This window comes from Talpa europaea (assembly GCF_964194135.1).
Source record: "Talpa europaea genome assembly, chromosome: 12".
NCBI lineage: Eukaryota > Metazoa > Chordata > Mammalia > Eulipotyphla > Talpidae > Talpa > Talpa europaea.
Genome location: NC_140079.1, coordinates 53,933,050 through 53,955,835, shown reverse-complemented (window position 1 = coordinate 53,955,835; position 22,786 = coordinate 53,933,050). Strand labels below are relative to the sequence as shown.

Sequence of the window (22,786 nt, the reverse complement as noted above, 5' to 3'; positions counted from 1 at the left end):
AATGGCATTCTTCAAAGAAATAGAACAATTATTGATGAAATTCATATGGAATCACCAAAAACCCCGAATAGCCAAAGCTCTACTGAAAAAAAAAGAAGGAAATGGAGGCATCACACTCCCAGACTTCAAACTATACTACAAAGCCATAATCATCAAAACTGCATGGTATTGGAACAAGAACAGACATACAGACCAATGGAATCAAATAGAAAATCCAGAAATAAACCCACAGATTTATGGTCAACTAATCTTTGACAAAGGAGCAAAGACTATGCATTGGAGCAAAGAAAGTTTGTTCAATAAATGGTGCTGGGAAAACTGGGTCGCTACATGCAAAAGAATGAAGCTTGACCACTACCTCACACCATACACAAAAATCAACTCAAAATGGATTAAAGAACTAGACATAAGACCTGAAACCATAAAATACATAGAAGGAAATATAGGCAAAACACTACGGGATTTGCACATCAAAGGCATCTTTACAGACACATCACCCAAAGCAGTGATAGTGAAGACAAAGATAAACAGCTGGGACTACATCAAATTAAAGAGCTTCTGCACAGCAAAAGAGACAATAACAAAAACAAAGAGAAACCCCACCAACTGGGAGAACATTTTTGCACCCAACACTAATGATAAAGGATTGATCACAAAAATCTGCAAAGAGCTGATGAGACTCAGCAACAACAAAGAAAATAATCCAGTCAAAAAATGGGCAGAAGAGCTAAAAAGAAACTTCTCTGAAGAGGAAATGCAAATGGCCAACAGACATATGAAAAAATGTTCAACATCACTTGTAATCAGGGAAATGCAAATCAAAACTACCATGAGATACCATCTCACACCAGTGAGAATGGCACATATTAAAAAAACTAGCAACAACAAATGTTGGCGAGGGTGTGGAGAAAAAGGAACTCTTCTGCACTGTTGGTGGGAGTGCAAATTGGTCCAACCACTATGGAGAGCTGTGTGGAGATTTCTGGACCTACTAAACATAGAGCTTCCATATGATCCAGCAATTCCACTCCTAGGTATTTACCCAAAGGACACAGAAACATCAATTCCAAAGAGCACCTGCACCCCTATGTTTATAGCAGCACTGTTTACAATAGCTAAGCTTTGGAAACAGCCCAAATGCCCAAAAATAGATGACTGGATCAAGAAGATGTGGTACATATATACCATGGAATATTACTCAGCATTCAAAAAAGATAAACACATGCAATTTGCAGCAACATGGATGGCGCTGGAAGGGATCATGCTCAGTGAAATAAGCCAAAAAGAAAAGGAAAAATACCGGATGGTCTCACTCATAGCAGGAATCTAGAAAACTTAAATAAGGGACCAGGAAAATGAATATAAGAAAGTGAAAATCAAAATCAACAAAAAACTATGAACCAGAGACACTTTTTGGGGGGTGGGGGGGCGGGAGGGGAAGGATTGGGGTCAGAATGGGGCATTTGCAAGTGTATGGGGGAATATAAAAATAAAATTTATTATTTAAAAAAAAAAAGATGATGGAAAGCAAGGTTTGCGGGAGAAAGGTTAGCATCAGGCTGGGGAAGGCTGAGGAGATGACTTCGTGTTTGCTCTGCAAATAAAGATGCGTTCCTCACATAGAGAAGATATTTCCACAGATTATCCTGGTTGAAGGCTCTCTGCGGTGTTTGTGCCTCATTGAGCAGGGGGTAATGGGGCGGGGAGGGGGCACAGGATAGAAAGTAGATGGAATTTGGAAGATCCAAGAATTCTGGTTCCTCTTAGTGCCTGTGTCCTTGGACACTTGCCCTTTGAGGAACCACTTAGCTCCCTTCTGATTCAGTTTTCTGATCTGGAAAATTGAGGTGGCGATGATGGTGCTCACCCTTGTTGCAAAAGGATTCTTGTGTTCCTCCATTCATAGCCTGTTTGAATGTTACTTTTTCGAGGTCTTACTTGAAATATTACTGCCTGTTAGACTTTTCTGGACCCTTCCAGATCACAGATGAAAAATAGACTCATATGTATGAAAAGCTAAAGGAAGCAGCATATAAATGTGCTGTTGGGCTAAAAGCTATGGGGCCACAAGGAGCTCAAGCTTGGGGGCATATGGGTTTGAGGTACAAACATGACTGTTTCTTCTCAAAGTTTTAAATTGAGGATGAAAATATCTGTTCTCCCTTCTCAGAATGGCCACAAAGTTTAAATGAACAAAATAAGTGGAGGTGCTTGGAAATCAGAATGTGTTCCACAAATGTAAAATTTGTGAAACATGTAAAATGCATGTTTTAGGAAAAGAGCTCTAATAGCTGTGGGATTGCTGAAATAAGGGAAGAGGGACAGGTGATGGAGAGACCAGGTAGGTGCTATTGCCATGGTCCAGGCAGGAAAGGAGGTGGTCCCAGATCAGGGCAGCAAGGACAAAGAGGGAGGGTAGATCCAAATGCCTTTTGGAGCGAGAACTAACAGATATGCGGTTCTGTTGTATATGAGGGGTGGAAAGATGATATGAGGGGTGGAAAGATGATAAAAAGCCACTGGTAAGATCTTTGGTAGATAATGATGCCACAAACCACTCTGGCCTCTTGTTAATTCCTAATTGCTGAAATCTAGAAAACAATGTTGATTTGAGGAAAGCAGGTACCCTGGGGGTTGGATTCTGTTATCCTGACTTGAACTGACCCTGGTCACTCTTCATTATCTCGCTCTCCATTTCCCCCCCACTATGATCCTAGAACTGGCTACTCCTGAAGACAAACCCAGGATACTGTCTCTTTCATTGTGTCTCTCTCATTCTCATGCCCTCTTCCTGGCTCTGATCACTGTAAGGTGTCCTGAAAACCCATCTCTGTCTTGGCAGGAGGACCACGCTGGTTTTTGTTTGCATCATGGTAGACTGGCACCTTTCCTTTCTATGTGTGGGAGCTGGAGTGTCTCTTCAGCCCCTGACTCATTCCTGTCTTCTTGGATATGAGGGAGTAGCTGGCAGGACTCCCCCATCTTTTAGCTGCTACCCTTTATTTGCAAAAACCACCTTGAAAAAGTAGAACAGCTTCCAGAGCAGTAGGGGACTATTTTGGAAGGGGAATTCTAGTTGAAAGGGTGCTTGGTGATGCAAAAGGTGTATAGGTGGTTTTCTGGAGGGGCCCATTTGCAAGCAAATCTTTCTTTCTTTTAGTATTTAATTTTTAAAAAAATTTTAATGAAGTACCTCTGGTTTACATCCTTGTTTATGTTTTGATAGTATAGGATTTCTCGCCTCAGGTGTGGTCACTGTAGCTCTCCCACCACCTAAGTACCCATAGTCCTCTGTACATCCTTTGCTGCACCCATTCTCCCCCCTCCCCCCCATGCCTCAGGTCTATGGTCAGCTTTCAAGGGTTGATTTGATTTGATTTTGATTTTTTTAATTATTATTTTTTAAATTTTATGTATTTTTACATCATTTTTGCACACTGTATGCATTTTCATCTTGGTTATGGTCCCCATACAATTCCCACCCCCCACCCTTGTTTTGATCCTACTCCCTCCTCGCCCCCCCCCCCCCCCCCGTAGTGTGTTTCTGGTTTATAATTGCTTGTTGATTTTGATTTTTACTTTATTAAATACCAGATGGTCTCACTCATAGCAGGAATTTAGAAAAAAGTTGGTCTTTGCCCCTTGGTTTAGTTTCTCTCTATTCCAGGTATGTGACACTGCTTGATATCTCTCTCTCTCTCCTTCTGGCTTATTTCGCTTAGCATAATCCCTTCCAGCTCAATCTGTGGTGCCACAAATGGCATGAGTTTTATCTTTTTTTATCACTGATTCATATTCCATTGTGTATATACACCAAAATGATTATTTCTTTTTTTGCTTCCCCGCTGAACTTGATCCTCTCCTTCTCTCTCAAGGAGCCCTCATTCCTCTTCTCTCCCTTTTCTTTGGGAGACCTTTAGTCTTTTTATGATCTTGTGCTACTGAGCGGCCTGTCGGTGGACTCTGTCCCCATCTTGAGCCCCTTGACTTCCCTACTGTCTGCTACCCTCCTTCCCATCCTTTCTCTCATTGTCTATACATGTGCCTTTCTCATATCCCTTCCTGCATCACCTCGACCTGCCACGTTCAAATAGCATGTCAGGCCTTCAAGGTGTCAGTGTCACTCCCTACACCAGAGCATGCAGGACACCAGGGGAAGCCAGCACTGTGATTAGAGTTCAGCAAGCTACTTCTGTCTCCTAAGCCTCGGTGTCCCCATCTGTTAAATAGGAATGTTAATAGAACTTATTTTATAGGGTGGTTGTGAGAATTAAGTGAGTTAATGGTTCTGAAAAACGTCATACAGAGCTGGCACATAATACTTGCTCAATATGCATTAATCACTGTTATTAAAAGCCAGAGGGGCGACTGTGCCCCTTAGAGGCATAAGGGCATCCCCTGCGGCTGGGAAATGGAACACAACATTTTGAAACCTACTTTGTCACATGATTAAGAAAGTTCCTTCAAAATTGAGCAGGCAGAGGGTGTTCATACTGACTGGAATAAAACTGCTCAAGAGGGTTTCCTGCCTGGGGCTGCATGAAGCGCACTTCTGTGCAGCCGTTTAAAGAGATCAGTCGCAGCTTGGGACAAAGGAACAGGGACACAGGGCATCCAGAAGTGCCTGCGAAGCCCTCCGCTTTCTTTTTTACTTGCTTCACCCTCTTTCTCAGCCCTGGCACTACCGAATCTATCCATCATATCCATCCAAACTTAAAAGAATCTTATCCATCTTGTCCACAGGGAATTTGCCAAAGAGAGGGAGAGAGTGGAGAACCGAAGAGCGTTCATGAAACTTCGGCGCCAGCAGCAGATCGAGCGTGAGCTGAATGGCTACCGAGCCTGGATAGACAAAGCAGGTGAACCTGGCAGGGGCAAGGGCAGGGCGGCCACATAGTCCTTCTTATTCCCAATAGTTCTATTCAAAGGGGAAGCTAAAACCAGAGCAGAGAGAAGCTCTGGATGCCTTGGTAGCTTTGGGGTTCCCTGCTGGCTCCTCTTTCTTCCTCTAGGCTTTCATTGAACCTGTCCTTGTACCAAACATCTGTCATGATGCAGGCATTTTTAGAAGGTAGACTGAGTAAAAGGTGAGGTAACCCAGTGCTAGAGCTGAGGTTGGCCTGTGACATGACAGACCACGACAGTGCGACTGTCTATAGGCTTCATAACACCTACATCTGTTACAGGGGAACCCCAATGTGAAATGGGTTGGCCTGAATGTGGGTCCTCACCGGAACACTTAGAAGGGACTTATAATGAGACTCAGTTGCAGGCACACACAAATAGGTTAATAAAGGGTTTATTTACAAAAAAGGGGAAATGAAGAAATGAAGAGATGAATAACTCAGGGAGAAAGAGAGAGAGAGAAATTGGTGAATGTGTCTTACCAGTTCTGCCAAGCTGGTACCCCAAAAGCATACTGAAAGCTGGCAAAAAAAATCAAGGACCCCCATAGCCCACATGTCTGGTTATATACCAAGCCTGGCTGCTTAACTCCACCCTCAGTTCCCAGCACTCCTCCCTTCGGTGGTGATGACATTATGGGATTTGTAGTCCTTGGTGTCCTGGATCTCTTTGGTCTAGGGTGGGTGTGGGGTCCATAAATCCTATTTGTGGAATTTGTTCAGGACCTCCTTTCCCCCCAACATCCCCCCTTTCACTTTTTGTCACCATTTCTATGGTGATGAAGGTCAAATGTGTGGATGTTGGGTGCGGCAGGGAACCTGGAACCCCCTCTTTTCCTGGGGACCACTTTACATTCAGTGCACAGATATTTATTAAATGGACTTAATTTGTGTAGGGGTCTGTTTTAGATACTCGGGGATACTGCAGTGAGACAAACAGATCAGTAAGTCACCAAAATTCTCTTAAGAACTCATTGTTACTAGTTGGGGAAGGTAGCAATAAGCCAAGAAGTACAAGAGTGTTGTTGGTATAATGGAAACCATCGAAGTAGGATTATTAAGTACAGGGTAAGTTGCAAATTCGATGGGGAAGTTAGGGTACACTGATGTGGGGGTACCCTCACATCAAAGAGTCAGCCATGGAAAGATCTATGGGAATAATTTTCCAAGGCTAAGAATATTCTAGTGTGAGATTGGGGCAGTAGATAGGGTGGGGGCAGTAGAAGGGATGAGGGCATTCTATGGGGTGACAGGTGGCAGATCCTTCATGACCCTCCCGGCTATCATGAGGGTTGGGGCTGAACTGTGAGGGAGGCAAGATCTAGTGGAGGATTTTGAGCAGAGGAGTGACATGCTCTGATTTAGGGTTTTGAAGGAGTTCTTGGTCACAACACTGAGAATCAATAACAGGAAGACCAGGCCAGCATCAGGAGGGCCGGTTGTGAGGCTGTGGCTATAGGCAGGTAGTAGTTGGTGGACAACTGGCTTCCCCTGTCTCTGAGCTGCCCTCATGCCCCCCCCGCTGTGGCTCAGCATCAGGAATAGTTCTTGCACATCCCTGGGGATAGGTCCAGACCGCTCATGATTTCATTGACCCAGAGCCAGGGAATTCAAGTTTGCCTGCAGCTCAGCTGCGCATGAGCCACATTGATCACCTCATTCCTGTCAGTAAAAAGGATACATTTGCTTTCCTTATTATTTGAAAGCTGGGGTGTTATAGATCTTCATTTTATTCCTGAAGAGAAAGTTATATTTTTTAATAATAAAAAAAAAATACAAGATAGTCAGCATCTTTTCTGTATTTCTGGTAGCACATCTGTGAGGTCTCTCTAGAAAAAGCTGGGAAGTAATTTGATGCTTAGCCACCTGGGCCTTACTCTTCTGTAGGAGCTCTGTAATGAGACTGTGATCCTCTTATTTGTACCACTGACACACAAAAACTGTCAGCTCTGGAGTCTACTCTTGATTATCTATAAGGGTGTGGGTGAGCCTGTGACTATGCCATTTCAAAGTCAGATGAAAAACCACTACCAGGCCTCCCTGGTGGTGCAAGGGGTTAAGTGTCAGCGCTGTGAAGCTATCTGCAGCCTCTGCAGCATGAGTTTGATCCCCCTTGGCCAGGGAGCTACCCACACAGCGCAGCAGACCTTTCCTTTGTCACCCGCTGCTCCCCTCAGCAGTGTATTTTAGTCAGTTTGCCTGTTCTGTTCCCCACTCTGTCTCTGGTGAATCCTTTCACCCTCCTGCACCTCTGACCTGTGCTCTAGTTCTTGTACACATAAATAAATAAATCTTAAAAAAAAAAAAGAAAGAAAAACCGCTCCCCCTTTGGGACTGTCTGCATTTCTTTGCCACCCCTAGAGCAAGAGCCAAGTGCTTGTTGGCTGTATTTGTGTTTTGCCCTTTCTCCTCCAAGGCTCTCCTGTGGGTGTCATGTGCATCCCTCTTCCCAGAATGGTAACCCAGCCTTCCTGCCTGCAGGCCAGGCAGGCAGCTTGAAGTTCCAACTGTCCTTGGCTTTCTCGGGGGAGGTGCCATGTCACAGACCCCTGAGTGAGCCTATTAGTAGTAGAACCTGAAAAGAACCCCCTGCCCTCAATATGCCCCCTCCCATGTCTCAGATGCAGCTCTCCTGGCTCTGCTTTTCAAGCAGGATTCCCAGGCGCCTCTTTCTTCCAGTTGGCAAAGCCAGCGCTCTGCTCTCCTTCTAAGAAAAAAGACGCACTGCTACGTCAAATTGTGCTTCCTGGCCCTTTCCTTTACAAATGGAGCATGAGTGAATCAGAGACATATGGGTTACATTTCCCTGGAAAGACACACTCCAGTTCGAAAGCGAATTTGGCATGAGGCATTGGGGGAGGGGGGTTCCTTCCTTGCTTCCAGAGCCCTCCAGCAATTCCCAGAGAGACTCAGCAGTACCACACCCACTCCATCTGCCTTGGGGGTGGGGCTGTCCTCAGATCTGCCTGTCCTAGACCCCAGGCACTGCAGATCTCAAAAGCAACTCTCTGGCTGAAGAAGTTCATATTGCTAGGAGGTAGTGTCACAAATACCTAAGAGATGCCCTCCAAACAACCTGGGCTATCAAATAACTTTGAAACATGTCTGCATAAAGGGACATCCTACACACAATCTATTCACTCTTAGTTTCGCCAGAAGCTACACTTAAAAAGGAAAGCTAAACATTTATGATTTGGGATAAGGGCCATTCTGTGTAGTACCTCCTGAGCCTCAGTGTTCCCTCCCTAACAAATACAGGACATACTCTCAGTTTTATATGCAGGTGGAATTATGGTAATGACTTTACCCCTCCTCAAGTTGTCCTTTTATTTGTGACAAGTGCTTAAATGAAACCATTGTCTAATTAGGTCTGCTGCCAGCTTTTCCCCAGCAGCTGGGATTGTAGAGAAAGATTGCTCAGGTCCCCAACTCAATGGCCTGTAGGCAGAGGTGACAGTGAGGGTTAGACTTTGCTCCACATCACTCCCAATGGGGAACTCAGAATCCAGATGAAGCATGCTTATTCTAGTAAGTCTTAGTAGAAAACGATGTTAATAGAGATGGTAACACTTCTGTGGAGCACGGGACGATTCCTGGGGAGACAAAGAGAGGCATCAGAGGGAATATGTGTTTCTTTTCCAAATACTGACAACCAAATATGTCATTCCAACACCAGTTGGATATCCAACAATCTCAATTCAATTCTGACACTAAATACCACCTGAAGTTAGCACAGACCCAAGATGTTGAAGGCTCAAACTACAGGCCTGTCCCTATTTCAGACACCAGCTTCAAGTGGGCCCCCAGATGAGCTGCACTTTTGCTAGACTAACTGCAAATTGAGGGTGGGGGTGGGGTGAAAGGTGGGCTCCAGATTTGATATTTGGCTCAAATGACTTGTGGAACTTGGGAGAAATTGTATTTACTAGTACCAATTTATTATAAAGGCTACAACTCAGGAACAGCCAAATGTAAGAGAAATGTAAGCAAGATGTGAATGTGGAAGAAAGGGGCCGCAAGCACAGAGTTTCCATGCCCTCACTCACATGCCACCACCCAACACCGGGCTGTACTTACCAACACACAAGCTCCCTGATCCCTGAAGTTTGGGGGTTTTCATAGAGCTGCCATAAGACGGGATTGATTAAATTATTCCCAGGGGTGCCTGAGCAATTTCTAGTACCTCTCCCTTCCCAGGAGGTGGGAGCAGGGTGAGGCTGGAAGTTAGAACCCTCCAATCCTGTGAACCCCCTTCCTTAAGGTATTTAGATGCTCCCCCCATGAGTCATCCTACTGGCATACAAAATTTCAAGGGTTTTAGGAGCTCTGTGCCAGAAAGGTACACAAAAGCCACATTTTTGTTTTTTGTTTTGTTTTGTTTTGTTTTTTGTGGGACCCTCGCTGGCGGCTGGGCAATGAACCGGTGCTGCAGAGGCTGTGGGCAGCCTTGCAACCCAGCACTCAACCTCTGTGCCACCAGGGGAGGTCCAAAAGCCACATATTTTTTCTTTTATCATGGGAACAAATTCATGATGTCCCAATCCTTTTCAGCTGACATGCTGCTCAAGCCAGGAGGGTGGAGTGGTAAGGCCTGGAGGAACAAGCTCGCCAGCTCCTGAAGCTCTTTGAGGGCAGTTTGCATTTTCTTCCACCCAGTTCTGTAGATCCCCCAAAGTGTCTTTCCTCCTAAGAGAGGGTTAAGTGTTTTGAGCTGGGGGCTGTAGCCCAGAGAAATTCCATGACTGGAGGAGGTTTAAGGAACCTAGGTAGAAGGAAAACCAGATAAGGAAATTGTTCATTCCTCCCCATTTAGATGATTGTAGTTAAAAAAAAAAAAAAATCAGGTTTCCTCCTGCAAAATAGGGTGCATTCAGACACAGAGATGAATTATACCAACCATCCCTTTGGCCCCCTCAATCAACTTCTTCCTTCCTGTTCTGCAGAGCTCTGGAGTGTCCGCCCTGACCCCTGGCTGCTTTCTGCTGTTGGTGCCACCACAGGCGGTGAACTCCGTCCTCTCGCTCTGTTGCCCTGGAGCCAGAACTGTCCCTGGGAGGGTTTCATTTTGCAGAATGATTTGCCATTACAGATAGTTTACTAAACCATTTGTTTCCATCTAGAGGAAGTCATGCTCGCTGAAGAAAATAAAAATGCTGGAACATCAGCCTTAGAAGGTAAGCTTCTCCCTCTCCCCCACCCTAATAGGCAGTGGCAACCTCTCTGGATTGAGAGAGGAGACAGAAAAAAAAAAGGGGCACCTTGGGATTTGAAACTTAAGTGTCTCTGTCATAAAATCCCTCATGCTTTAAAATGAAGGGGATGGAGTCACAAATTTAAATGCTTTTAAAGTGATGAAAATGAAATCCTTGGGCTGCTGTATTCCAGGGCAAGTGATTGATATTGTGCATTGGCTGTGATGCAGCCAATGGCATATTAAGGGATCTTCTTTGAATATCCCTTGGGACCACTTCTCTACCAGGAAGTGGCGTTGTTTACGAAGAGCCAGGACAACTACATACAGAGTGCCTGTTTACCTACTGCATTTGGATGAGCTCCAGGATTCAGGAGCCCTTGCATTTCAGCAGGTGCTACTAACCACAGTCATGTTCTGTAGACGCTGGCAATTTCTAGAACCCTGGCTCAGGCACTTACGTAAAGGCAGGGAACTCTTACCCACAGTCATCAATTTTGACCCAAATGACCTGGCTGTTGTTGTCTTCTCTCACTGGCTCTTCCTGCCCCCTTGTAGTGCTTCGCAGGGCCACCATCAAAAGAAGCCGGACAGAGGCCATGACGCGTGACTCCAGCGATGAACACTGTGTCGATATCTCCTCTGTGGGTGAGTGGGGCCGAGCTCTTCACTGAATCTCCCAGAAAAAAAGGCTTTTGAACAGTGCCATAAGAAGAAGAGTCTGAAGAATCTAGAAGTTGGAGATGTAATTAGGGGAAAGTGCACCAATTTAATCCACATGACAATGACCTAGAGTAAAAAATGGGCCAGTAGAAGCTGATTAGAGGAAAGATGGGCCAAAGTCCATCCCAGTGTCTTCAGGTCTGACAAATATACCCATTTGTCTATGCCCTCTGTCTGTCCTGGATGGGATAATGAGAAATTGTTCAAGGGTCCTGAGAACCTATTGCCTCTGGTGACCTCCATGCAAGACCCTCAAGTCATTGGCTTGACTATGGTGGCGCTCACCAACTTCTAGTGTCTGATACTTCAGCTCCTGCTGACATCCCTTTGCCATCACTGGTGCTCAGTCCCAGCTTCTTTTAGAAATTCTGACTGATGGCAGGTTTTTCCTCTCCAGAAAGAGGGACGTTGCTCTTCATCCCTAAAAGCAAGAGACTTATAGAGCCATTGCTGCTTTAGGCTGCCCATGGTGGAATTTATTACAAACGTGGCAGAATGATTCCAGGGTTTAAAGCACATTTGATAGGAAAGCCCAGAGAGGATCCCAATCTGTTACAAACATAAACATGATCTTATTAGGCTTCTCTGCACTGGGTGTCTGCCTGGGAAATTTTTCTATTTCCTCGGACTGAGAGTGCCCAGTGATGAAAAACAGGGACCTATGCTCTGGTATATACTTAGCCCAGGACATGGGGATCCCTGTGCCTGCATGATGACAGTCACCCAATTCTAGCATTGAAGCTGCCAACCTGGTCTTTTGAATGCCCCCTGGCCATGAAGGGGTATCTATTATTCTTCCTCCTTACTTCTCCCCCCTTAGGCACACCTCTTGCCCGAGCCAGCATCAAAAGTGCAAAGGTGGATGGGGCTTCCTATTTCCGGCACAAGGAAAGGCTTCTGCGCATCTCCATCCGCCACATGGTTAAATCCCAGGTGTTCTACTGGATCGTGCTGAGCCTTGTGGCTCTCAACACCGCCTGTGTTGCCATTGTCCATCACAATCAGCCCCAGTGGCTCACCCACCTCCTCTGTAAGTGAGCGGTGACTGCCAGACCTCATGGGGGCAGCATGATTGGGATGCCAGTGCAAGAGAGCAAAACAAGATGCTGGGCCTGCCCATAGCTGGGCCAGCCCAGAGCACACCACCTCTGCCCATTGGGAAGGAAGCCAGGGTTGTCCTCAGAGTTTCTGATGATCACATGGCATTACCAATTTTTCATTCATTATTAAATCAGTTGTACAAATCTCTGCTGATGAGTCAAGAAGATAGTAGTACACTTTGTGTCTTAAGACGATTCAGTGGTTGGAGAGTCTGGATCACCAAAGCCCAGGAGAAAGTTCTTAGGGTGATGAACTTGGAGGTCAGCTCTGGGTGAGCTTGCCACTGGGTGTGAGTGAGCCTTCAGGTGCTATGGTTTCCAGGCTTGCTAGGTGTAGGGAAATTCTGAGCTGTCGGCAAGCCATGGGAAAGCCTTTCTTCCTCTCCTGAGAGGTGCCACCTGTTTTAATGGCAGTGACTTGCCACTTGTGTCTTTTTTTTTTTTTTAAAGATTTTATTTATTTATACAAGCACTGGGCATAGTCAGAAGCGTGGGAGGGTGAGGGAATTCACCAGAGCTAGAGTGGGGAACAGAACAGGCAGATGATGAAATACACTGCTGAGGGGAGCAGCGGGCGCGGCAGAAGACGTCTGTCATGCCATGTGGGACCCTCACCAGCAACCGGGGATCGAACCAGCACTGCAGAGGCTACGGGCAGCTTCACAGCCCAGTGCTCAACCACTGAGCCACGAGGGGAGGCCCTCACCTCTTGTGTCTTGTGACATGGGTCTGGAACTCCTCTGAGTGGGAGCACATTCAGACACGTTAGATTTCGCCTGGTGCTGGCCTAGTGATGGTGCCTATGTGTGGGTGTCCTACTCCAGCGTGAGGGCTCCTCTGCAGATGACATGTTGGGTTGGGGAGCGCAGGAGTCCCCACTGTGTAACAAATGCTTTTGTTTTTACTGCTTTCAGACTATGCAGAATTTTTGTTTCTGGGACTCTTCCTCTTGGAGATGTCCCTGAAGATGTATGGCATGGGCCCTCGCCTTTATTTTCACTCTTCATTCAACTGCTTTGATTTTGGGGTAAGTGCTCAGAGCCTCCTGTCTTTCTGCTCTGTGTTGATATGCCACAGTTTGAGATAAGCAGCTTGCTCCATTGCTGAGCATGCAGCTCTGAAATCAGCACTTATTAACAGAGGATAGATAAGGTTGCCAAAGAGTTCAGGAATGAATCCATACAAGGGTTTTTTTTTTTTTTTTTCCAAAGCTCCTTTCTTTTAAATCTTTTTGTTGAAGTATGACACATATACCATAGAGTGCATACTTAAGTGTATAACTCAATGAATTTCACAAATCTGTCAGGGCCAGGATTTGAACCACTTACTATCTTGGGGGAAGCCTGGGTGAGAAGGGTAAATAACTCAATTCCAGAGGTTGTTCAATAGAAAGAGAAGCTAATGTATCTTTTTACTGCAGTGAAAAATTAGTTAAAATTACCTAGCCATATCCTCAAACAAGCACATGTGGACACACACGGACACCAAAGCTTTTATATTAACAAGTTCTGAAATAGAATTTCTCCTCCAGCATCCATGTTCTTCTACGCAATAACAACATGTAAATATATGTACATTGCTAAGATTTCAAGGTGCTGTCACATCCATTTTTGACCTTTGCTGCTGCAAGAGTCATGTCCACTTCATCATATACCAGGGGTTAGCCTCCCACTTATGCAGGAGTAAACAGCATACCACATGCAAGTCACACAGTCTACCAGCAGCAGAACTAGATCGCAAAACTTTGGGTTCCTGAACCACTTCTTTTTTTGCCAAACCCACCTCATTTTCTGCCAAATTTGCAGTTAGGTGCTAACAGTTTTGAGTACTCGCCAGTCTCCATTTTAACTCGGAACATATGATTTTGGGTAGAGGCAAATTTCAGGCATAACAGCCAGTGAACCATTTTAACCTTAGTTTCCGCATGGACATATTTTTCATTATTGATGAGAGGATTAATTTTTGTTATTTGTTGTTGTTTTTGTAGAACATGGCCAGCATTCAATAAATATGTCATTGAAACAAAAAATGGATTGTTAATGTGAAATTGCTATTTCCCATTAGAGTCAGAATCCACGCCACCAGGCTGGGATATCATACTGAGGGGTTTGGGGCCCACATGACTGAAAGATATTTAATGTACAGGTGACTGCAGCAGCATCCTTGTTAGCCCTAGATTCTCAGACAATGACAAGTTGCAGACCCCCTGAGAGATTTTTGTGATGGAATACAACTTGTATTCATTCCAGTTACTTCTCTGGCTCTGGGTCTCACTCCTCTGTCTGCTTGCTAGAATGTAAGATGTTCCATGACTAAGTAGAATAAATTCATTTGCTTTTAATTTTTTCACAATGTACAGGATTTTTGTTCCAAATTTGTGCAGACTTGGTGACTGGTTATTAAACTCTTTACCAGCACAAGAGTCAGCAAACCAATCTGCAGGATGTAACGTTAGTGGAAAGAAGTAGGGAGAGAAGTGGTAGAGTCTTACTTTTCTTTGGTAGCCTTCACAAATAGGTAGTCCTGTTAGAGGTGGGCTGGGGTGGGAGAAGAACTTAAAATTGACTGATGAGAGCTATGGCTCCCTGAACACCTTCTTTTCCTCCTCTCACTATGGCCGGATTTGACTCCTTAGGTCACAGTGGGCAGTATCTTTGAAGTCGTCTGGGCAATCTTCAGACCAGGAACATCTTTTGGAATCAGTGTCTTGAGAGCTCTCCGGCTTCTAAGAATATTTAAGATAACCAAGTAAGTGATCAGAATCGGAACTCTTTCCAAGCACCCTGGAGAATGAAAACTTCTTTCCGCTTTATATTTCCTTGTGTCTCCTATTCCCCCTTACCACATTTCCACTTTCCTGCCCCACCCCCAATCCATTCTTCAGTTTCTCCTCCTCCTCCAAAGAGCCAACCAGAAGAATTTTTATGACACCAGATCCCAGGCCACATATTACTGCCATCTCGCCCTCCTACAAGTCTACAAATGCACCTTAGTTCCCAGACCACCATACCACTGTCCAGCTGGAATTGGGGATAACTTGGGATTCAGTGTTTACCACCATCTGGGTTTTGTAGGTATTGGGCATCACTACGGAATTTGGTGGTCTCCTTGATGAGTTCCATGAAGTCTATCATCAGTTTGCTCTTCCTCCTCTTCCTCTTCATCGTTGTGTTTGCTCTCCTAGGAATGCAGCTGTTTGGAGGCAGGTAAGCACCAACAGGCTTTCAGCCAAAGGAAATTTAAAACCCAGTTTTCGCCTGTGAGCACCAGGGTCATTCATTTGATCACCATGTTATCTTTCCGTGGCTTAAATGGGAAGCTAAGTGCATATGTGGAATAAATACCTTTGCTTTTAATTTTTTCACAATTTACAGGATTTTTGTTCCAGGGACTCCCCCGCCCTCTTTGGAGCAATACTTGACATTTATAGCATGGAACCTTGTAACTCAGGATTAGTCTAAACCCCGTTTCATTCCCCATACCCTTCAAAATCAATAGCAGTCACTAATATCATCTTTGAAAGTTCCATGGAATGGGAAAATTAGAAAGAGGAGGATGTAGAAAGGGGAAAAGAAGCGATGAAAAATGTATATTCTTAGGGAGGGGAAACTTGGTGTGTGAGGTTTCCATTCCAGTCTTCTCTCCGAATTCCCCTTTCAGGTTTAACTTTAATGATGGTACTCCTTCGGCAAACTTTGACACCTTCCCTGCAGCCATCATGACTGTATTCCAGGTAAGAGGCCAACTGGCAGTTTAAAAATATGTTGGATCCTTTGGACCACACACTGCAAAATAATGATAGTTAGGAGACCCTGCTTCTCCTCTCCAGGCTCCTCCCAGAGAACTGTGCTCTCTTGCTTGTTGAGTAACCACCTCTGCGTCAATTCCTCAGATTTCTGTAGCTCAGATCTTACAATAATAAAAGATCTCCACTTTTATGACCTCACTGGCCTTCTCTGAACTTATGAGTTTCCAAGAGTTGGAAGGCTAAGGCATTTAGTAACAAATTGCCTTCCTGGTTTTCTGAAATTGGGAATGTCTTCTAACCCATTTTTCTACTTAATGCAGTATCTTTTACATTCTTTGCCCCCCAACCTCCCTCCCCCCCAAAATACCACCTTTTTAAATCCTGGGGGAAATTCAAAATCGATAATGTCTTAGAGCTAAACAAAAGTACCATTTAGCCAGAACCTGAGGGTGAACCAGACCTCTGGTTTCATGCATTGGAGCCCCAAGGCTCTTTCCAGTAATCCTGCTGCCTCAGGAACTACATCTTAGCAACTCTGGGGACAGTCATTGTACCATCAGACCACCTGATCTATGTGATTCCAGTAGGCCTGGCAACGCTGGTGGTAAAGAAGGGTAGTTTGAAGAATAGGATCTTTCCTTTTGATAATTTCCTTATGTTTTCAATGCCTAAAATTCTTTTCCATATTAAAAGAAAGTTTAGGATTATTCATGGGGAGTGACTTTTTCCCCCCTCACTGGTGGAATGGCCAAGCAGGGGGCGAATGGAAAAGGCCAGACCCGTTTATATTGGCACTGTCTTCGCAGCCAGCCCCTGTCTCTGACTTGGTTGTTGTATGCTTTGTGTAGATCCTGACAGGTGAGGACTGGAACGAGGTGATGTATAACGGGATCCGTTCCCAGGGCGGGGTCAGCTCAGGCATGTGGTCAGCCATCTATTTCATTGTGCTCACCTTGTTTGGCAACTGTATCCTTTTAAGTGTGTTCTTATTTGTGTTGCCTGCCTGCCTGCCTGGATGAACATTTGAGGAGGCGGTGGTGGTAGTGGTGGGGGGTGCTGGAGAGCAGATGGACACTGCTCAGCAGACTGAGGGAATACAAGGACCCCAATTTTAAGGAACTTGTACACTAATTGGGTAAAGAAGATAAATAAACACCATAACAGTATTATTCAGATAATGGACTATGAATCTGTTATATTGACTAGTTAGAGGTACTACGAACTGGAGAAAATGAGAGGCCAGAAATCACTTGTAGAATGAGATCATGGCCATATTATCATTATGATGAATTAATTACATGTCAGTACAGAACAGAGTCACCCACTTAGTAAGACTTCAAAAATATTAGTATTATGGTTATTGCTAACACTATGAAGCATAGCTAATTATTGATTGTATTTGTGCTGTACCAGTGGTTTATAGGCTCTATTTCATTTGTCCCTTACCTGGTAAGACATAAGAGAAATAACTTGATCAAAGCCAAACAATTCTACATTGAAAAGGAAGACTGGAACCCACAGCTGTCTGACAAGACACCCAATGCCTGATCACAGGATGTAGCACAAGAAGATGTAGGTTTTTGCGCCAGCAGCTCTGCTTACCAGCTGTGTGGCCTTGGGAAACTCACTTAATCTCTCTAAGCTTTTAATTTTCATTTCTGTAAAGGAGGACAGTGATATTCTATCTCCTTTTGTTGCTGTGAATAATAAATGAGGTGATTTGTTTGAATGCACCTTTTAAGCTGCGAACATGGACAAGAAATTAGGGGGAGTATAGTGCCTGCTTGGGTTGGAGCTGGTAGAGTGAAAACAAAGAGCCACCTGAGGTAACCATAGTTTTGCAGTTTTCATCATTTGACAGAGAAGTGATGCTCCTATAAGCTCCTTTCCTGAAACCATCCAGGGCCCTGAGCAGAACTATAAACCAGAGAAGGCCATAGGAGGAAAGCAGTATGGTGAGTCACAGAAGGGGAAGGCCAGCTCGTGACAGTGACCCCAGGTCACCCCTTTGCCCTGAGCAGAGAGTGTCAGAGCTGGGCTGTTGTACTAGAACCAGTTCTCTGTTCCACATGGGAAGGCCTCAAAGACAGTTGGAAAACTGGGACTTCAGAGGTAAGAGTGTGGAACAGAAAAGATTTCCATAACAGTGGTGTGTGCTCTGTGTCATTTTGTTCAATGAAACGTCGGAGTCTTCCAGGACCAGGAGAATGTGAGAAGCCAGTGAACATTTTTGAGAACTGGCTGGTGACAGGGCTGTGGAATCTCATTTCCTTTTTATCTACAAGGACAGAATAACCTCGTGTGTCTAGGTATACCTCACTTCCAGTCTCCCCAAAAGGAGCAATGGGCTCCTACCTCAAGCCCCCACACATCTTGTTCAGTAATTGCCTTGTTCAATATTGCTTTGAGGAGAGGCTGTAGCTGTCCAAAGGCTTCCTCATATCAGCTGGACCCTCTGGTGGTTTGATTTGTGTATTTATTTGTTCTATGCAAAGAGATGGTATTTGAAAGGAGAGAAAACATACTCTTTCTTTTTTCTTTAAGATTTATTTATTTATACAAGAACCGGGGTACAGGCCAAATGCAAGGGAGGGCAAGAGGATACACCAGAGACAGAGCGGGGAACAGAACAGGCAGACTGATGAAATACACTGCTGAGGGGAGCAGTGGGCAAGACAAGAGAGGTCTGCTGCGCCATGTGGGATTCTCCCCATCCGGCTGGGACAGATCCCACGGTGCAGAGGCTGTGGACAGCTTCACAGTGTGGTGCTCAACCACCTGCACCACCAAGGAGGCCCAAAACATACTCTTTCTAACAGACTCCCACATCGTTTTTGTCCCTCCTCCCATGGCCTCTGTTTAAGTGAATCTTTGGAGTAACTTTTATTCATGATGGTGTCCCAGGCAGGCAAGTCATGACAGTGCCCTCTCAGCCTTGCTGATTTACTTTTCTTATTTGTTCACCCTTAACTCATCACCCCAGACACACTGCTGAATGTGTTCTTGGCTATCGCTGTGGACAATCTGGCCAATGCCCAGGAGCTGACCAAGGTAAGCCCTGTTCTCTGAGGACCTGATGGTTCTTTGTGCCTTTGGGGCTTCCTCAGAAATTCTGCATTGTCTAGCTCAGGCCTGCCAGGAAGGCCCCACTGGGAGCTTCTGGACAGTTGGAGAACCACACATCCATGAAGGCAGCCTGGTTACTTTTATTGAGTGGTGAGCTTTCAACCAGCCTGGGTCTCTCATGTGATATAGAAATCACAGCTCAATCACCACAAACCCTCAGAGGTACACTTCGTGGATTTATGACATGGAGGAAAAAGAAAACACTAAAACCCTGGATTTAAGTATTCCTGTGAACTATGGCTGTATGGCCTTGACCATGTAGCTTTACCCCCTGGCTCTGGGTATGAAAGGGGTCCGGTGCATCACAGTTCTGCTGTGGCCTTCCAGTGCCCATGGTCAACTTGGAGAAGTTTCAGTAAAGGCAGAAACTGTATTTCTCAAAGAGATACTTCTTTCCTCTGGTTGATTTTTTCCCTCACGGCGAAGGCAATACTAATTGCAGTAAGATGGTGTAGAGAGATGAGGGAAGACTTTCCCCCACATAGTGCAAGTTTGGTTGGGAGAGGCTTATGTCCCTGTGATGTTTTTGACCTTCTTCTGTGTGTTCTGTGTTGTTCCTTGATCTTTCCTAATCCCTGAGGTCTCCTTATCTGCATGGCATGGGAGGGAAAACATTGGCTTTATTATCCTAAAAACTGGACATGAGTCCCACCTCTGCCATGACTCAGCTCCTCGGCTTAGGCTAGGTCTCTGATCTCCTTTAGCATCGGTTTCTTCATCTGTAAAGTGGGAATGATGTATCTGCCTTGTGTACTTCCCAGGATTACCTTGCAGAACAATCAAATACAACTTGTGACAGTGAGAGATTGCCAAGGAAATTATTCTTAGTAACTCTGATTCTTTTACCTGAACTGAATTTCCTGGGTGTCTTCACATGATGGAGATACTCAGAAGCAGGGATGTGGGTGACGGTATGGAGGTCCCTGATTGAGCACTCTGGTGGGGCCACTGGTGCACCCTGGTATACACCATACACCAGGGAGCTCTGCCAAGAAGGACCCTGTCCCCCACTTCCAGACACCGCAGAACATGTGAGAAGTTAGCTCCTACAGCTGACCTCCACAGCCAAGGCCAGAAGGCCAGCTGTGCTGGGACTGGAGGGTAGGGTAGAATTCCACCACTCTCTCCCAGGGGCCCTCCCTGATTGTCTGAAGTCTCTGAGTCGACCTTACCTCGCATTGCCTTGTCAAACTTCTTCCCTGTTTGCCTCTCTGCACCTGGTCTTCCGAGCTCTTTGGGGAGAGCTAAGGGAAGCTCCTCTCCTTGGTGGGGATCACAGGCAAAACCATCTCTGCTTTGTGTCTAGGATGAGCAGGAGGAAGAGGAAGCCTTCAACCAGAAGCATGCACTGCAGAAGGCCAAGGAGGTCAGCCCGATGTCTGCACCCAACTTGCCTTCTTTCGAGTGAGTTGGCTGTTCCCCCTTGACTGCCCCCTGCACTCCTGTGCTAGCAGCCATTTCACCAACTAAAACTGTATCAGCAGAGGATGACTGTTGGCCCATGCAAGTACAGGGCTGAGCAAAGCCATCTCTGTTCTCAAGGAGAACATAAGTTTATGACAGTGACAACTGTTGCAAAATAATTAAAACATGGTAGTAAGGCAGAGGGGAACAGTGGGGTGAAGTAATTTACGGCAATCCAGGACGGAGTCTCTGGAGAGCGGATATTTACACAGAGATCTAAATGTGTAGGAGGTGGAGGCGGTCATGTGACTTTAGGAAGGAAAGGCCTTCCTAACAGGACAAGGTCCAGTGAGGTGGGCATGTAGGGAGCAAAGGACTAGGAGGAGGCATGGCCAGGGAGGGAGGCAGGAACTAGCTCAGGGATGTCCTGAAGGCCTGTTTAGCTTTTATTTTAATTGCAATCATGGAAGGGTTTGAAGTAGAGGGATTGATATGATATACTTTACCCTTTTAAAAGGTCATTCTGCATTCTGGAGGATGGATTGTAGGTACTAAGCATGGAGGCAGGGAGAAAAAATTGACTCTTCTTGTAGGGTATGTGAGAGATGAGGCTGGTTTAGAACAGGTGGTGGCTGTAGGGGAAGAAAGTCATCCCTGTCCATTTCTATTTTGTCTGGAGAACCAGTGGGATAAGCTACTGGATTAAATGTAATGGGGTGGGGTTGTAAAAGAGAAGAAACAAATGATTCTCCCAGGTTTTAAGGTTTGAGGACCAAGCAACTGGGTAAATGGTGCTGTATGCTGAAACTCGGAGGATGATGGAAACCGAAGGTTTGTTTTGGTCACATTGAATCTTGGTACTTATAAGACATCCAGGTGAAGATGCTGATAGGCCGTTGGTTACATGGGTCTGGAGCTTAGAGGAAAAGCCGGGGTTAGAAATAAAGATTTGGGAGGAGCTATTTGCATATGAGTGGTATTTAGGCTGCCCACATGGGTGAGCTGACCCAGGGAGGGTCTGGTGGAGAAAAGCAGGGATTATGGTGTGGCTGAGGACCTGCCGGGGAGCAGCCAGGAGGTGGGAGGAAGAACCAGGAAGCGTGTCATCCTGGAGACCTAGTGGGGAAAACCCTTCAGGGTGGAGGGTCAGAGTGGTGCTAGATGCTGCTGAAACATCAGTCAGATGAGGATAGAAATGCACCCATCAGCATTGGCAAAATGAAAGCTCTAGTGATCTTCAGGGAAGTGGTTTCAGTGGCCTGGTGGGAAGATCATCCAGTTGGAGTGATTTGGGGAGAAAATGGGGGCAGGTGATAGAGTAGTAAGTAAAGAATCTTCAGGATCCAGCCTGGGTCTGGGGTTGCAGGTAGAACCAGGGCATGAGGGTCTCATCTCTTCATGATATAAAAGAGCATCCCTGAATTCCTGTTGTTGGTTCTGGGCTGCAGAACTAACTGTGTAAGTGACCTGGGGTATCTATGGGGAGGGTCTCAAGCTCTGGGAGGTGGAACTCTATCCTAGCACTAGACCTTGTCATTGACCAAATAAACCTGGTGAGGGAGGAGTCCTTCTTTTTCCAGAGCTCCCATGTGGGTATCTGGGGTACCATCTGCCTCGCCTTGTAGGGATGTTCTGGAATCACAAAGGCTCTGCACAGCCTTTATCTTGAGCTTTCCTTTCAAAACTAAAGGCCTGGCATCTGGGACCCTGCTCTGTAAGGGAGGAAATCCCATTCCTTAAAGATTGATGGAAAAAGGCAAAACAACTCCTTTTCTAAAATATTCTCTGGGCTTTGAGTAGTTTCTATCCCACCTTTCTAAACTCACAAGTTTGTGTTAAAAATACACACAGGTATCCGAACGTGCCAACGGGGAGGGCTGGCTGCTGCTGGGAGCAAGCGGTTCTGTTACTGAGATGAAGCCTGGGGGAGGAGTGGGTTTGGAGATGTGAGTCTGGTCGATGCTTGGCCCAGAGTAGAACTTGCTATTTGTGGAATGAAAGAATGAATGGAATGTTGTAGGCAGGCATCGGGCTGCAGGATCCTCACAGCATGAGGCTGTGGCTGCGGTGCACATGCTGTAGGCGGGAGCTGTGTCAGGGTACATGCTGCTCAGGGGTGTAGGCCTGACCGCTGATTCAGGACTACAGTGTAACCAAGTGAGAACACAGCTGTCCATGGGAGAACACGGAAACGCCATTGTCCCCGATAGAGAGCCTGATGCTAGTCAGTCTGTCTCATGCTCTATGGCCTTTGCAGAGGACCATGGAGGATTTGGAATCTGTTTCCTAACTTTGAAATGGGAAGAATCCCGAATGCCCTTCCTGCTCCACAAGGTTACTGTGGGTGTGCGTGAGGGCACATGTGCCTGAGTTGGAGATAGGAGGCAGTTAGTTTCTCTGTGATTTAGGTTTGCACACTTGTTTGTTATTCTGATGAGGTTTGAGTTTGGATCTTGGCATGTGTGAGTGAGGTAAAGGAAAGTTTGAGGTGTGTATTTGATTTATGTGAGAAGAGATTGGTTCTCTCATTTGCTGGATGTGTGTGTGTGTGTGTGAGAGAGAGAGAGAGAGAGAGAGAGAGAGAGAGAGA

The 22,786-nt window shown here is 45.6% G+C and overlaps 1 protein-coding gene across 3 annotated transcripts in view; it reads left to right on the top strand.

Annotated features, from left to right (window-relative positions):
• The window catches only part of CACNA1E (calcium voltage-gated channel subunit alpha1 E), a gene marked incomplete at its 5' end in the record, with an annotated part of 298,790 nt that overhangs the window by 213,327 nt on the left and 62,677 nt on the right, over nucleotides 1-22,786 (top strand). For all 3 annotated transcript variants that reach the window (XM_084250600.1, XM_084250602.1, XM_084250601.1), the window contains 11 exons: nucleotides 4,744-4,859; nucleotides 10,025-10,078; nucleotides 10,654-10,743; nucleotides 11,639-11,848; nucleotides 12,833-12,945; nucleotides 14,554-14,666; nucleotides 14,993-15,124; nucleotides 15,579-15,651; nucleotides 16,515-16,632; nucleotides 18,650-18,717; nucleotides 20,099-20,196. In XM_084250600.1, coding sequence (XP_084106726.1) covers nucleotides 4,744-4,859; nucleotides 10,025-10,078; nucleotides 10,654-10,743; nucleotides 11,639-11,848; nucleotides 12,833-12,945; nucleotides 14,554-14,666; nucleotides 14,993-15,124; nucleotides 15,579-15,651; nucleotides 16,515-16,632; nucleotides 18,650-18,717; nucleotides 20,099-20,196 — 1,185 coding nt within the window. The remainder of the gene's footprint in view (nucleotides 1-4,743; nucleotides 4,860-10,024; nucleotides 10,079-10,653; nucleotides 10,744-11,638; nucleotides 11,849-12,832; nucleotides 12,946-14,553; nucleotides 14,667-14,992; nucleotides 15,125-15,578; nucleotides 15,652-16,514; nucleotides 16,633-18,649; nucleotides 18,718-20,098; nucleotides 20,197-22,786) is intronic.